Source organism: Dermacentor albipictus, chromosome 1 (assembly GCF_038994185.2).
Source record: "Dermacentor albipictus isolate Rhodes 1998 colony chromosome 1, USDA_Dalb.pri_finalv2, whole genome shotgun sequence".
Lineage (NCBI taxonomy): Eukaryota > Metazoa > Arthropoda > Arachnida > Ixodida > Ixodidae > Dermacentor > Dermacentor albipictus.
The window spans coordinates 46,984,956-47,001,814 of NC_091821.1; the positions used below are offsets into that span (position 1 = coordinate 46,984,956).

Sequence of the window (16,859 nt, forward strand, 5' to 3'; positions counted from 1 at the left end):
GCGCTAAAAAAATGGATCGCAATAAATGTTAGCGGGAATACGGAAGCTGCTCAAATGACTCATTCGATCAAGCAAGGGCCCTGAGTGCCCAGCAGCTGCGGCACACCTAACCAAGGTGGCGGTCAGACCTGTAATCCAGCAGAGAGTGCTAAGAATCTCTGGACCCGGACAGGCCGCCAATGGAAACTGACCCTGGCAACCTTTAACAACCGGACTCTGTCGAGTGAGGCTAGCTGAGCAGGACTCTTTGAGGAGGCATTGTTTAAGATAGCATTGGCCTTAATAAGGTTAGAACTGGTGAGGCTTATACACTGCTGACTAACGTCCATGACCTCTGCTATATAGGTCTCCCAGATAAGAAGCAATACGGGGTAGGATTCCTAATCCACACGCACATAGCGGGAAACATTGACGAATTCTACAGAATTAATGAGAGAGTAGCAGTAGTCGTAATCAAACTTTATAACAGGTATAGATTAAAGGTAGTACAAGCCTACGCTTCAACATCCAGTCACAATGATGATGAAGTAGATCAGTTTTATGAAGATGTTCAATTAGTGATGAGAAAAGTGCAAACTCAGTATACTGTAGCAATGAGCGACTTCAATGCAAAAGTGGGAAAAAGCAGGCTGTTGAACAAGCAATTGGCAACTACGGCGTTGAATCAAGGAACGCTAGAGGAGAGATGCTCGTAGAATTCGTGCAAACGAATAAGCTGCGAAGAATGAACAACTTCTTCAAGAAACGTAGCAACAGAAAGTGGACCTGGAAAAACCCTAATGGTCAAAAAAGAAATGAAATCAATTTCATACTTTCTGCTGATCCCAGCATAGTACGGGACGTAGAAGTGTTAGGTAGGGCGAACTGCAGTGATCATATATGTTAGTGAGGTCTAGGATTCACCTTAGTCTGAAGCAAGAAAGCAAAATTGTTCAAGAAGAAACAGGCCAACCTAGACGCAGTAAGGGTAAAAGCAATCCAATTCAGGCTGCTACGTATAAAAATATGCAGTCTTAGAACAAAGAGATGAAGATGACATAGCGGTAATGAATGAAACCCTAGCTAGGCTGGCTTCAGAAGCAGTAATTGAAGTGGGAGGTAAGGCACCAAGGCAACAAATAGGCAAGCTCTCCCAAAGAACATATGTTCTAATAAAGAAACGCCAAAGAATGAAAGAGTCCAACTCAAGAGATAAGATAGTATTCACGGAACTATCAAAACGGATCAACAAGGAGAAAATAAAGGATATTCGAAATTACAATATGAGAAAGACAGAGGAAGCCGTAAAAAGTCGACGCAGCATGAAATCAGTGAGAAGGAAACTTGGCATAGGGCAAGCCAAGCTGTATGCAGGGTAATATCATCAGCAATGTCGAAGGTATAGTAAAAGCACCGGAAGAGTTCTATACTGACCTGTAGAGTACCCAGAGGAGCCACAATATCTCCATTCGAAGACCTAATGAACAGGTTGCAGAGACTCCTTCTATAACTAGCTATGAGGTTAGAAGCCCCCTTGCAAGACATGAAACAGGGAAAAGCAGCAGGAGAAGTTGGACTACCAGTCGATTTAATCAAACATGGAGGAGACATAATTATTGAAAAACTGGCGGCTCTCTATACGAAGTGTCTATCGGTTTCAAGGGTCTCAAAAAACTGGAAGAATGCTATCATTATACTAATCCACAAAAAGGGAGACGCTAAAGCTAAAAAATTGAAGAATTATAGGCCCATTAGCTTACTCCCAGTTTTATATAAAATATTTACCAAAATAATATCCAATAGAATAAGGTCAACGCAGGAATTTAGTCAACCAAGGGAACAAGCTGGCTTCAGGAAGGGATACTCTACAATGGACTACATCCATGTCATTAATCAGGTTATCGAGAAATCCGCAGAGTACAATAAGCCTCTCTATATGGCTTTCATAGATAACGAAAATTCATTTGATTCAGTAGAGATACCAGCAGCCATGGAAGAATTACGTAATCAAGGAGTAAACAACCCTTACGTAAATGCCTTGGAAAATATCTACAGAGGTTCCACAGCTACCTTACTTTTACACAAGTAGGAAGATACCTATAAATAAAGGGGTCAGACCGGGAGACACAATCTCTCCAATGCTATTCATTGCGTACTTGGAAGAAGTATTCAAGCTGTTAAACTGGGAAGGCTTAGGAGTAAGGATCAACGGCAAATATCTCAGCAACCTTCGGTTTGCAGACGACATTATCCTGTTTAGTTACACTGGAGATGACTTACAACGAATGATTGAGGACCACAACAGAGCGAGTATAAGAGTGGGGTTGAAGATTATCTTGCAGAAGACAAAGATAATGATGAATAGCGAGGCAAGAGAACAAGAGTTCAGGATCGCCAGTCAGCCTCTAGAGTCTGTGAAGAAGTACCTTTACCTAGGTCAATTGTTCAAAGGGAACCCTGATCATGAGAAGGAAATTCACAGAGTAGTAATAAAGGGTTGGAGCGCAAACGGCAGACATTGTCAGATCCTGACTGTAAGCTTGTCATTATCATTAGAAAGGAAGGCATACAATCATTGCATTGGACGGGTGCTGAGATAAGAGCAGAAACTTGGAGACTGACAAAGAAGCTTGAGACCAAGTTAAGGACCACGCAAGGAGCGATGGAACGGACGGACAATACTAGGCATAACGTTAAGAGACAGAAAGAGCGCGATTTGAATAAGAGAGCAAACGAGTATAGCCGATATTCTAATTGACATAAGGAGAAAAAAATTGAGCTGGGCAGGTGATGTAATGCACCGGTTAGTTAACCGCTGGACCAATAGGGTTACAGAATTGGTACCAAGAGAAGGGAAACGCAGCCGAGGACGGCAGAAGACTAGGTGGAGGGAAGAAATTAGGAAATTCGGGGACGCTAATCGGCATCGGTCGGCGCAGGACAGGGGTAATTATAGGCTGGTAATTATAGGCGGTAAAATAGGCTGCTGCTGATGATGATCAGCGTTATCACGTTTCCGGGTTTTATGTCTTTGTGAATTTCGTTGAGTAAAAATCGGCCGTAATGTTTTAAGACGGGAAACCGAGGAGAAATCAAGGTTTTCGTCTAGTTTGGAAGCCGAAACTTCCGAATTTTCCTAGTAACTTTCCCAAACCATTAACACAGGCAATCGGTTCCTTTTACACACAACAGGTTTTATTTAAACAAGCGGCATTCACCCAGAGAAACGTGCAATAACAGAGAAATAAACTGAAGTCATGCGACGAACTTATCTATACAAGTCTTAGTTAGCAGGCATCATTTACTCTTTTATACTAAACCACATTACGAAAAATAACAAATAGAGACGTTCTTGGCTATCATTTGCTTACTTTGTTCTCTGAACTTTATAAACACAGAAAACTAGCACAAAAGCACACAGGCATGTTTCGCAAAAGGTGTGATGCTTTTTTCTGTCCTTACAAGAGTTTGTCAATGCAGAGCCGCCGTCAAGCTTAACCCCGAACGCGCCTTAAGCCCCTTTTTTATTCCAAAAGTGTGGGAAGTTGGGCTGTTGGTTATTCTGACTGTAGACACAGCGCAAGGTAGACAAGATGCACAGAAACCACACAAGGAGCTGAACCTCTCAACATTTTTTTATTGTGAAAAACGACGCATAGCATATATGCATATATATCTTTACGCCGAGATAACCACTTACAAAGCACTGAATCACGCAAGATACTACAGTCAGGAAGTCTTTCAAAGTGAAGCCATTGAAAGACCACCAGCAGTATTTCATAGGGCAAGTCAGACTTGCGGATAATTTCTACGCATTAAGTTTAGCTCTTTATTTGATAACGCTGTCGACGGGGCGCTTACACAGGTGTCGCACAACTGCGCGATCTTCTCAGCTTCAGTTATGTACCGTCCAAGGCAATCCCTGTGCTCGCTCAGAACAGTAAACATGTTAAACACGGGGAAATACTTGCACGATCTACAGTGGACGGCAAACCATCCTTCGAGTGTGCGTTTGAAATTGTTATCATGCTCCCTGAATCTATCGTTAACATAGCGGCCTGTCTGCCCGACATAAAACTTCCCACACGTGAGATGAATCTTATACGCAGCATTTTCAATGCAATCAGTATATATCGTTTTATGGTTCGTTTGGCATTTATTTTCCGGGTTCATTGCATTATTGGCCTCGTCGAACGGCAAATACTCCTCATTTTTGCAGGAACAGAAAACATCACTCTTACGTTCGACTGTTGCGCGATTCTCTTCAAGTTATGCGGCACTTTATGAAAAGAGGAATGACTGCATTAGTCACATCTTGATGAGGGCTAGTTGGTTCATAATTGGAACTGAGGTTTAACAGCGCGGATAAAAGGAGGACACGAAGAAACAAATACTATAGACAAGCACCGATGAAAGAATAAAGACGAGAGACCAGTGCATGTGGTGCCTTACTTGCACAAGTTGTCGCACAATGTAAAAACATTTTCCAATAGGCATAATTTACTTTTAAGTGCCCTGCGCAAGCTTTCCTGGACATGCCATCCCATGAAAACGCTCGAAAAGTCATTATGTATCACCAATCATAAAACTTGTTTTACTGACTGCGCGCGCAACGTTATCAGATACCGCTGAACCGTGTTAAAGCATATATTGGACAAACGGTAGTGTTTCGATAGCAGCTCGTAAGCACTGCACTAACGTAAAGAATGGATATGGAAGCCATTTAGCTGAACATTGTATCAAGTACGCATGCACTTCCATGTTACTATTTCCAAAGAAAAAAGTAAGCGGGAAAGGGAAATAATAAAGGCATATGAAATTCGAAAAGAAGGACACAAATGTTTGCGCGTTCCCTCTCTTGCTTTGTCAGAAAAATAAATAGCTTCTTTTGCATGAAAGATTATGATTTTGCGGATTTTGCATATGTATATGTGACTGGCGTACGCATGCCTATGCTGGAAAAGTACAAGAATGACTGGAGAAGCTAAGATAAACTGCCAGTTGGCAGTCAGTGCTTGTCTGTGGCATTTATTTCTTCATGTCCTTGTTTTATTAGCGCTGTTAAACGGCAGTTCTGAATGACCGCAACTTTTTTTGTTTGCCCTGTGCAATTTCTTGATATTCTGCAGTACATGCTCGAAACTTCTTGCGCATGCTTTCGGCTACAAACATTACTATATATATATATATATATATATATATATATATATATATATATATATATATATATATATATATACTCAGAATTCCCGGATAGCGTCGTCTACACAATTTAATAATAGATCACGTGGTATAGAATAATGTCTGTCGTTTACGTCTATTGAAAAAATGCCGCAGGCTCCCTTGGATACATTGTAGTGTCTGTAGCAGAAAACATGCGCAAGAAGTGTCGAGCATGTACTGCGGGAAATCAAGAACTTGCGAAGGGCAAAAACGAAAATGTCGCGTTCATTCCTCATATGCATAAAGTGTCGCATAACTTGAAGAGAATCGCGCAACGCTCAAATGTAAAAGTGGTATTTTATGCTCCTGCAAAACTGAGCAGTATCTGCCGTTTGACAAGGCAATATAATGCAATGAACCCGAAAAATAAGTGCCAAAATAAGCATAAAACGAGGTATACCGATGGCATTGAAAATGCTGCGTATAAGATTCCTCTCATGTGCGGGAAGTTTTATGTCGGGCAGACGGGCCGTTGTGCTAACGGTATATTAAGGCAGCATGATGAGAATGTCAAACGTGCACTCGAAGGATGTTTAGCCATTCACAGTATATCATGCAAATGTTCCGCCGTGTTTATTATGTGTATGTGTAATATGTGTACTCTTTTTACCGAGCACAGGGATCCCCTAGCACGTGGAATAATTGAAGCTGAGGAAATCGCGTAGTTGGGTGACACCTGTGTGAGCACTCTGTCGACAGCGTTATCATCTAAAGAGCTAAACTCCTTGCGTAGAAATTATCCGCAAACCTGACTTGCCATATGAAGTATACTGCTGGTGGTCTTTCAATGGCTTCACTGTGAAACACTTTCTGACTGTGGTCTTTGGTTGATTCAGTGCTTTGTTAGCTGTTACCTGGCGTGATCACGGTATATATATGCGGTACGTCGTTTTTCACAATAAAAAAAACGTTGAGAGACTCAGTGCCATGTGTGTCTTGTATTGTGCCTCCTGTATGCTTTGCCCTGTACACATATAGCTTTTGATACCTGTGCTGGAGGAGGGGGGGGGGGGGTAGTGATTTCCAGATTGGTTGACTGCCTTGAATTTCATAAGTTAATGCGCATTCCTTCCGAAACACTTAACGTTTGCAGCTTAAAAACGATTTCTTTTTTTACAATTATACAGCTATATATGTGTCTTCTCAGTTCGTGGTAAATCTGAGGGCAGCTGTACACTACTAAATACATTCTAAGCATATCTGTGCTCGTCCTCACCCTGTCGGGCCTATGAACGTACTTTAGTTGGGAAAACGTCCTCGCAATGTCACAGCGTATTATCGCCATTTGTACGTGTGGGCAGTGCAGGAAATGCTATGCCATGCACCATTGTCTCGTTCGTGCAAACGGCGCTACTAAATCGGCAACTACCTTTTCTACACCTCGCGTGGTTGCTTAGTGGCTGTGGTTTTGCGCTGCTAAGCACGAGATCGCGTGAGCAAATTCCGGCCACTTCGGTCGCATTTGGCTGGGGTCGAAATGCAAAAAGGCCCGTGTACTTATATTTACGTGCTCGTTAAAGCACCCCAGGTGATTCAAATAAATCCGGAGACCCCAACTCCGATGAGCCTTATGATCAAATCGTGTTTTTGGCACGTAAAACTCCATAATTCAATTAAACTTTCTTTCACTCAAGGCCGGCAGGCGCCAGATAAATGACCGTTTCCACTTGACTGCAACTTGAAAAAAAATAAAGCATGTGTCATATGCATACACGAATATAAATAATAGGATACACCTTGCTCACACAGTGTAGACAGCGTTCATTACTTTGTGTAAGAGTTGCATTTATTCTTACCTTTTACGATACGGGAAACTTAAGTAAAAAAAAAGGTGTAGCCCGATTTTTACAACACTTGTTCCGGGCTCAAAAATGGGGAAATATCGAGTTTTATTCAAAAACAGAGGACCCTGTGTATGATAAGCATGCAAAATGGTGATAATCTGAGATAATGATGGCTGTCGCAACAAAGTATCAGTGTTTCGCTTATTTTAAGTAACATCCACTGAGACGTCCGAGGGGATTGCTGTAAAAACACTAACGGTTGAACGGTAACTAAAATTCTGGGACTTTGGATTGAAAGACAATGACCTGATTATTGGGTACGCCGTAGTGGTGGACTCCGGATTATTTGAGAACAACTTGGATTCACAACTTGCCCCATTACTTGGTACACAAGAGTGTTCTTGCATTCGCAGTGGCACTCGTAAGGTGAGCGTAAGCATTGTGTAAACAACAAAGTAGTTCAGACTTGTCGGGCGACTGGAGGGAGCCAGAAGAAATGATCACATTCGAACTAATCTGAGCGTGCTGTGGAGATCGCGGCGAGACTAAAACAATAGCTACTTACAGAAATATTAGCGCCTCTGCAATGCATACCAGTGACAGTGGTTTAAAACGTGTCGGTCAATTTGGGGAGCCGCAAGAATTTAAGAAAACACATCGGGTGTTTGCTAAAACGCCTTACAAAAGGAAGAGATTAAGAAGTTGTGGCTACAAGCAAACGAATAAATATTTGGAGCAGAAAGTTGGCACAAGTATAATTGAATCCTTTTTCAAACTCATGATATAATTGAATATTGCTTTTCGAGATCAGAAACACGTAATTGCGCACGTTAACCATAGCGAGGTGCACCAAGCAGCGGCGGCGGTGGAGGAGATGGCGGAAAAGGTGAAATGACGTGGGGAGCGTGTCGCAAGAATCAGATGGGGCCTGGCGAGTCAGTGACATCGTTTCGGTGGAAAAGCGCACTGCGTTTGGATGATTTATTCTGGAAAGTTGCATTAGCCATCTAAGAGTTTCTTTTTTTTTTCTATATGCGAGGCACTGGTGTTGTCTTCCTTACGGTATATATGGCAGTCACCGTATGTTTCGAGCTGATGAGAAACAAAAGTGAATAAACGAAAATGCATGAGTACAGGCGAACGCCTAAGGCCACTGAATCATGCGTTTCGTTTTAAATCAATGTTTATTTTGACATGCTGTTTGCTGGAAGATTCTGCTCCCTGCATTTCAGGCTACATGGTGCCTGTCGCCACGGACTTATTCCGTCGATTTCGAACTCTTGCATCCATTTCACGATGTTCCGATCAGACTTGAACTCGCTTTTTTAAACTGTTGCATGACGACCTTTGAAAGTTGAAAATGTGGGACGGAAGCATCTGTAACACATGTAGCAGAAGTTGCACTATTAAGAAGTGCACTGCTGCCCTCCCTTCATCGAATTTCTTTTTGCTACCCTGTATAGGACTCATACGTGACCATGATGGAGTACATCTCGGGCGTGGACCTGATGCGCGTGGTGACCAAGGCTACGTACCTGAATATCGACCACGTGCAGATTGTCATAGCACAGCTGATTCTAGCACTGGAGCATCTTCACCTACGAGGCTTCTTGCATCGAGACGTGAAGGTATCCAAGTAAGTTCCCTCACCGTAGCCCTGGGAGCCGTAGAGACACGTCTTAATAAAAAGAATTGCAGCATGCTCATCGTTCCTGGCGGCCGGGTCAAGCTGATCGACTTCGACACCAACAAGGTCTGCCTGGGCCACTGTGAGTGTGCTTGAATCACATAGCAGCTCATTACGCAAAACGGCTCAGCGCTCTGTCTCCGAAGGAGGTAGTGGTGTCAGAGGGCGTGCAGAAATTTCAGCTAAATTTTGAATTTGTGCCAGCAAGGGATTGGCTTCTTCTACGGTAGCAGTCTATTAAAACCTATTGCAGTTTATTGCAACCGAAAATCTTCTAATGTCATATTGGCAAATTTTGGTACTATTTAAACAAGCAGGTGTGCCGCAAGAGCTCTTCCGAATCGAGAGGCGCAAGGTTCTCGTAGCCAACTGGTCCTTATAATGCTCACCTTCGGACACTGCCTGTTGCCGCGTGTAAGATCGCTGTTTGAGTGTGCGTGATACTGTGCTCTCTTCGACAGTTTCAAAACGACTGGTAAAAGGATACTTTGCCAGGACAGCGTTTGAATTCCATGACGGCGAGTCCGCGGGTACGATCCCGTACATGGCTCCCGAGATTCTGAAACGGCGGCCGTACGGTAAGTGTCCCACGCCAATACCACCCTGGTAGCTTTGTTGACGTGTTCACGCGCTTGCGCAGGTAGGGCCTGCGATTGGTGGTCATCAGGCATCGTATTTTACAAGTTGATGACCGGCAGAGTGCCTTTCAGAGGAAGGACAAAGCAGCTTCTACGGGACCGCATCATTGGAGGTAACACAATACTCGGTCTAACAGCTAACACAAGCTCGGTCGAGTGAAACTATCCGCACCTTTAGTTTGAGGAGGATGCACTTGCGCAAGTGTATATACTGCGTAGATTACAGAGACTGAAGAAGGCTGTCAGTAGCTTCATGTCCAGAGTGATAATATTGCGAAGCCCGACGGAATGCCGTCAACAGATTCTTGTACTCATTTCTCGCTCTTCTAAAAGGGTCACTAAACAGCCACACTAAACCTGTTTAAATAGGCAAAGGATTCTGTCAAGGCTCTACATTTATTCGGTGGTACAAAGCTGGTTACTAGAGAAAAAATTGAAGGCCAATGTTCTCCTTTTTGAATTTCACGCCCGAAATGCAGCGTGGTGCGTCAGTATGATGTCAAGGTTGTAAAAATATTCCCGTATGTGGGCTGTTTTATTTTTATTTTTCCTGCAAACGTTCTCGAAATACGCCAAGTTGAATGTTTGGTTCGTATACATTGCGGTGTTATGCCTTGATTATCATCATCGTCGTCAGCCTATTTTTACGTCCACTGCCGAACGAAGGCCGCTGTCAGCGATCTCCAATTACCCCGGTCTTGCGCAAGCTGATTCGAACTTGCGCCTGAAAATTTCATAATGTCATCACCCCAACTAATTTTCTGCCATCCCCGATTGCGTTTGCCTTCCCTTGTCGCTCATTTTGTAACCGTAATGGTCCAACGGTGACCGGCTCTGCGCATTACGTGGCCTGCCCAGCTCCATTTTTTGTCACTTATTGTAAACTAGTAAATTGGCTATCCCCGTTGCTCTCTGATTAACACCATTCTCTTCCTATCTCTCAACGTTACCCCTCACATTTCTGTTCCATCGCTCTTTGCGGGGTCCCTGACTTGTTCTGTAGCTTATTTGTCAACGTCCAAGTTTATGCCCCACATGTTAGCACCGGTAGAATGCAATGATTGTACACTTTTCTTTCCAAGAAAAGCGGTAAGCTTCCCATGATTATTTGGTAATGCCTGCCGTATGCGGTCAAAACTATTTCTCTTTTTCTGTAAATTTCATTCTCATGATCAGTAATTGCCTTAGATATACGTACTCCAGCAAAGATTCTAGAGGTTGACTGCCGACCATGAATTCTTTTTCCTTGTACAGGCTATTAAACACTATTTTTATCTTCTGTGTATTAATCTTCAACTCTGCTCGTATACTTTTTTGGTTAAGGTCAACAATAATTTCTTGAAATTCTTTCCTGTGCGTTGATGAACAGGACAATGTCACCTGCAAACAGGAGGTTGTTGAGGTATTGACTGTTGACCTTCACTCCTCGTTTTTCCCAATGTATAATAGATTAAATGCTTCTTCTAAGCACACAGTGAATAGCATTGGAAAGATTGTGTAGCTTTTCCTGACTCCTTTTTTTATAGGTATTTTTCCACTTTTTTTTGTATGGAGAATTAAGGTAGCTGTTGAGTGTGTAGATATTTGCCAAGGTATTCTCATATGCTTCATGTACTCCATGATTACTCAGTGCCGTCATAAATGCTAGTATTTGTACTGAATCAAATGCACTTTCATAATCTATGAACACCATATAGAGGAGTTAATTGTACTCCACATATTTCCTCAATTACCTGATTGATGACACGGATGAGATCCATAGTAGAACATGCCTTCTCGAAGCCAGCCTGTTCTCTCAGTTGATGGAAGTCAAGTGTTGCCCTTACTTCATCGTGAATTCGTCATCATCCTCATCAGCTTGTTTTATGTCCACTGCAGGACGACGGCCTCTCCCTGCTATCTCCAATTACCCCTGTCCAGCGCCAACCGATTCCAACTAGCACCTGCGAATTTCCTAATTTCATCGCTCCACCTAGTTTTATGCCGTTTTCGACTGCGCTTCCCTTCTCCTGGTACCAATTCGGTAACCCTAATGGTCCAACAGTTAGCTTACCGGCGCATCACATGACCTGCCCAGCTGCATTTTTTTTCTTTTAATGTCCATTAGAATATCGGCTGTACCCGTTTACTCTCTGATCCATACCACTCTCTGTCTCTTAACGTTATACCAAGCATTCCTTGTTCCATCGCTCTTTGCGCGGTCCTTAACTTGTTATCAAGCTTCTTTGTCAATCTCCAAGTCTCTGCCCCATTTCTCAGAACTGGTAAAATACACTGATTGTACGCCTTCCTTTCCAAACATGATGGTAAGCTTCCAGTGAGGATCTGACAATGTCTGCCGTTTGCGCTCCAACCCTTTATTATTATTCTGTAAATTTCCTTCTCATGATCAGGGTTCCCTTTGAGTAATTGACCTATGTAAAGGTACTTCTTCACAGACTCTATAGGCTGACTGGCGATCCTGAACTCTTGTTTCCTTGCCTCGCTATTCATCATTATCTTTGTCTTCTGTATGATAATCTTCGACCACACTCTTACACTTTCTCTGCTGTGATCCTCAATAATTTATTGTAACTCGTCTCCAGTGTTACTAAACAGGACAATGTGATCTGCAAACCGAAGGTTGCTGAGATATTCGCCGTTGATACTTACTCCTAAGTCCTTCCAGTTTAATAGTTTGAATCCTTCTTTCAAGCACGCAGTGAATAGCAATGGAGAGATCGTGTCACCTTGTCTGACCCCTTTCTTAATAGGTATCCTCCTACTTTTCTTGTGTAAAATTAAGGTAACTGTGGAAACTCTGTAGATATTTTCCAAGGTATTTACGTAAGCGGTCTGTACTCCTTGATTACGTAATGCCTCTATGACTGCTGGTGTGTCTACTGAATTAAATGTGTTTTCGTAATCTATGAAAGCCATATAGAAAGAGTTGTTGTACTCTGCGGATTTCTCGATTACCTGATTAATGAAATGTACGTGATCTACTGTAGAGTATCCCTTCCTGAAGCCAGCCGGTTCCCTTGGTTGAATAAAGTCCAGTGTTGCCCTTAATCTAATGGAGATTATTTTGGTGAATGTTTTATATAATACCGGAGTAAGGTAATGGGCGTATAATTCTTGAATTTTTTAACGTCTCCCTTTTTGTGGATTAGTATATTGTTTGGATTATTCCAGTTTTCTAGAACCCTTGCAATCAATAGACACTTCGTATAAAAAGCCGCCAGTTTTCCAAGCATTATATCTCCTCAATCTCTGAATAAATGGACAGTTATTCCATCCTTTCTTGCCGCGCTCTTACTCGTTTCATGCCTTGCAAAGCCCTTCTGGCTATGGTGTTGGGCTGCTGAGCACGAGGTCGCGGGATCGAATCCCGGCCACGGCGGCCGCATTTCGATGGGGGCGAAATGCGAAAACACCCGTGTGCTTAGATTTAGGTGCACGTTAAAGAACCCCAGGTGGTCAAAATTTCCGGAGTCCTCCACTACGGCGTGCCTCATAATCAGAAAGTGGTTTTGGCACGTAAAACCCCAAATATTATTATTATTAAAGCCCTTCTGACCTCATCGCTAGCTATAGCGGGAGTTTCTGTATCCTGTCTGTTACTGTTTCTAATTGAGGTATTGTGTACTGAACAGGTCAGTATAACATTCTTCCGCTGCTTTTACTGTATCTTCGAGATTGCTGATGATATTACCCTACTTCTCTTACAGTGCATACAACTTGATTTGTCCTGTGTCAGGTTTCCTTCTCACTGATTTGAGGCTGTATCCATTTTTACGGCTTCTTTAGTCTTTCTCATGTTACATCTTCGAATATTACCTATTTCCGCCTTGTTGATCTGTTTTGATATTTCCGCGAATTCTATCTTATCTCTTGAGTTGGACATTTTCATTCTTGGTCGTTTCTTTAGTAGGTTCTTTGTTATTTGGGAGATGTTGCCTACTGGCTGCCTTGGTTCCTTGGCTCCCACTTCTATTGCTGCCTCTAAAGCCAGTCTAGTTACGGTTTCATTCATTACCTCTATGTCATCTTCATCTCTCTCTTCTAAGGCTGCATATTTGTTTGCAAGTGTAAGCTGAATTTGTCTGCTTTTACCCTTACTGCCTCTAGGTTGACCAGTTTCTTCTTGACCAATTTTACTCTTTCTCTTTTCAAGTTGAGGTGAACTAACCTATGATCACTGCACTTTACCCTACCTATATCACTTCTACATCCTGCACTATGCTGGGATCAGCATAAAGTATGAAATCAATTTCATTTCTGCTTTCATCATTAGGGCTTTTACAGGTGCACTTTCTGTTGCTACGTTTCCTGAAAAAGGTGTTCATTATTCGAATCTTATTCCTTTCTGCGAATTCCACCAGCATCTCTCCTCTAGCGTTCCTAGAAACGACGCCGTAGTTGCCAGTTGCTTGTTCACCAGCCTGCTTTCCACCCCCCCCCCCCCCCTTTGCAATGAAGTCGCCCATTACTACCGTATACTGAGTTTCCACTTTTCTCATCGCTAATTCAACATCTTCATAAAACTGATCTACTTCATCATTATCGTGACTGGATGTTGGAGTGTAGTCTTGTACTACCTTTAATCTATACATCTTATTAGGTTTGATTACGACTACAGCTACCCTCCCAATAATGTTGTAGAATTCGTAAATGTCGCCCGCTATGTCGTTATGTATTAGGAATCCTACCCCGTATTGCTTTTTTATCTGGGAAACCTCTACAGCAGAGGACATGCCCGTTATTCAGCAATGTATAAGCCTCACCAGTTCTTCTAATCTCACTAAGGGCGATGATATCCCAAACAATGTCTAATAGTTCCTCAAAGAATCCTGCTAAGCTAGCCTCACTCGACAGATTTCGGCTATTAAAGGTTGACAGGGTCAGTTTCCATAGGTGGCCTGTCCGGACCCAGAGATTCTTAGCACCCTCTTCTGCGTTACAGGCCTGACCGCCGCCTTGGTCAGGTGATGCACAGCTGGTGGGGACTGAAGGCAATGGGTTAATTGTAGGAATCATTCGGGAGGTAGTGGCTGAATACGGCACCAGGGAGGCCAATTCCTATTCTGGTGAGGGAGTGTCTTTCTTGAAGCTTAGTGGGCCTTCCTAATTTGGTTGTACCTGGATTAGTATAGCACAATGCGTTGGCGGGCTAGATAGTATAGTACTAGTATAGTATTAGTTAGTATAGATTAGCATAGTCCCACTCAATCTCAGCATCTTTTGCCGGCGTCAGGCGTCACTCCGAGCCTGCAGGTGGTTCGCACTCGAGGAGGTGAATTTCAAGCTCACCATCGTCAAAAAAAAAACCATTATAGAGGATTCCAACTTCCCACTATGGCAACCGAGCATCCGACATAGTTTAGTGAGATAATCCCGTAGGCGGCGAGGCTACCTTATCACCGACAAGTAAAGCCCAGAGGGCCCTACGTGCCTGAAAGCTTCTTTTGCTCGTGATCTACAGGTGTAAAAACGCACATCCGCGAAAACTGATATAAGTGCACATGTAGAATAAATAATTAAACTTTGCAACTGTGGTCGTTACGTGATTTTTCCTTCTTCGCATGATACTGCAAACATTCTCATCACTTTTTTTCTCTTCCTTTAGCGCTACAATATTTTTATGGGGGGGGGGGGGGAGCTCTCACTAGAAAGTCAGCGCGAGGCATGAGTCATTTTAAGTCAATTTAGCATATCTCAACTGCCTGAAAACGGGCTTGAATTATCCGCAGTATACGGGTTTCGCTGAACGCGGCAGGTGGCACGGAATAGTATTTCTCAGTGGTTCTAACATCGTGGTTTCGGAGTTTCCCGTACGTAAGCGGTGATGAACGCGGCTAGATACACGATATATTTGCGACGAATTTTAACAGCACTTAATAGTAGTGCGGAAAAAAAGAAAATAAGAAAATGGAAAACGAAACCTTCAGTGCTTTCCCCGAATTTACTAGTCGCGTATGGAGGGAGGTACTCCAAAAAGTTCACTGTCTCGGCTGCCAGTCTCATGTATCGGAGAAGTCTTTCCGAACGAGACGGAACTGGTACTGATGCACAGCGCAAGGCTGACGTCGGATAAACTACCTAGGTGAATATTCTACACAAAACTGAAAGCAAGGTAATGGGCCTATGATTCTTGAATTCTTTAGCGTCCTCCTTCTTATGTATTACTATAACGTTGGTATTCTACCGCCCTTCTAACGTCATTGCTAGTGATACAAAAAGACTGTGCATCCTGTTCACTACTTTCAATGAAGGTTGCGTGGTTGCTTTAAGTATTGTACAGCTCAATAAAGTAGAAGTCCTGTGCTGCCTTTACAATAAAATTGAAATCACGAATGACATTACCCTCCTTATCATTCACTGCATACATCTTGCCAAGCCATATTCCAAGCTTTCTTCTCACTGATTACATGCTGCTCCCATTTTACACTGTCGCGTATTCCTTACCCATCCACAAATTATAGACCGCGGGAAACGCTGTTAAAATCCTCGATGTCATGTGGTGATAGCGGTGTTGCCACGCATCTTTCGTTCTTGTTTTTTTTTCGCCTAATTTTGGGCGTCCACTCACAACAAGGCGGGTACTTTTGGTAGTTTATTTGTGGAATCTGCCAATCAAGTTGCTCTTTATAATCCACTTTGGTGTTCCATTTAGACGTGGCAGTTTGTTTGTGGCGCGTCTAGGTTGACTGTGATACTTGTGTTGTTGCAGCACCACTGAAATGGCCCAAGACTGAGGAGCACCCGCATTCCGCAACGCCGGAGGCCAAGGACATGGTTTTCAAGCTTCTGCGAAAAAACCCGATAGAGCGACTCGCGTCTCGGCATTATCAGGACCTCAAAAACCACCCATTCTTCAGCGGCTTCAACTGGAAGGCGTTAAGCGCAAACAAATTTCTCTGCGACATTCCGGCCATTGCGGAAGCGATGGGCGGTGCTATCACCACTTTGTCCGCCGCCGACGACGGAGGCGGTCGTGAGGGCACCAAGAAGCCGAGGTCGTCCAAACCGCCCTCGAGAGGGGAGTCGCCGCCCGATAGAAAAGAGGAGCAGCAGCTTTGTGAGTCGCCGCTCTGGGATCGATACGTCGGCCCTCCTTTCTCAAGAGCCAGCAAACAAAAAATCAGAGTAAATGCCTCTTTCAAAGGAATTGCACATTAACACATAATATAAAGTGCATAATGTAATGCAGCGATTGCATCTTCGTACATTCAGCAAGACATATCTATAGTAAAAGCAGGCATGGGGGGGGGGGGGGTTTGTGACATTGAGATGCTCAAGAGAAGCCCCTCACCAGATGAGTAACCCTAGCTCAAGCCCGTCGTATGAAATAGTCAGAGCTCTTTCGATCTCTCGAGTTGAAGCGCCGTCTTATTAAAAATGAGTTCGGTGTTCGTGCTCCAGCTTGCCCTGATTCAATGGTTTAAGCTATTTAGATTCGTATTAAGTTTTCATTCAAGTGGAGCTTTGTTTAGTGCATCCGCCCAAAATTTATTATGTTGCCCACTTCGCACTTGCTGTACGTACATTGTACACGGCATGATGCTA

At 43.2% G+C, this 16,859-nt stretch overlaps 1 protein-coding gene across 7 annotated transcripts in view; it reads left to right on the forward strand.

The window, feature by feature from the left end:
• LOC135905851 (microtubule-associated serine/threonine-protein kinase 2-like) overlaps positions 1-16,859 on the forward strand; it is a 92,256-nt gene that overhangs the window by 13,742 nt on the left and 61,655 nt on the right. For all 7 annotated transcript variants that reach the window (XM_070541422.1, XM_070541426.1, XM_070541429.1 and 4 more), the window contains 5 exons: positions 8,450-8,622; positions 8,685-8,755; positions 9,135-9,251; positions 9,314-9,424; positions 16,024-16,371. In XM_070541422.1, the coding sequence (XP_070397523.1) occupies positions 8,450-8,622; positions 8,685-8,755; positions 9,135-9,251; positions 9,314-9,424; positions 16,024-16,371 (820 nt within the window). The remainder of the gene's footprint in view (positions 1-8,449; positions 8,623-8,684; positions 8,756-9,134; positions 9,252-9,313; positions 9,425-16,023; positions 16,372-16,859) is intronic.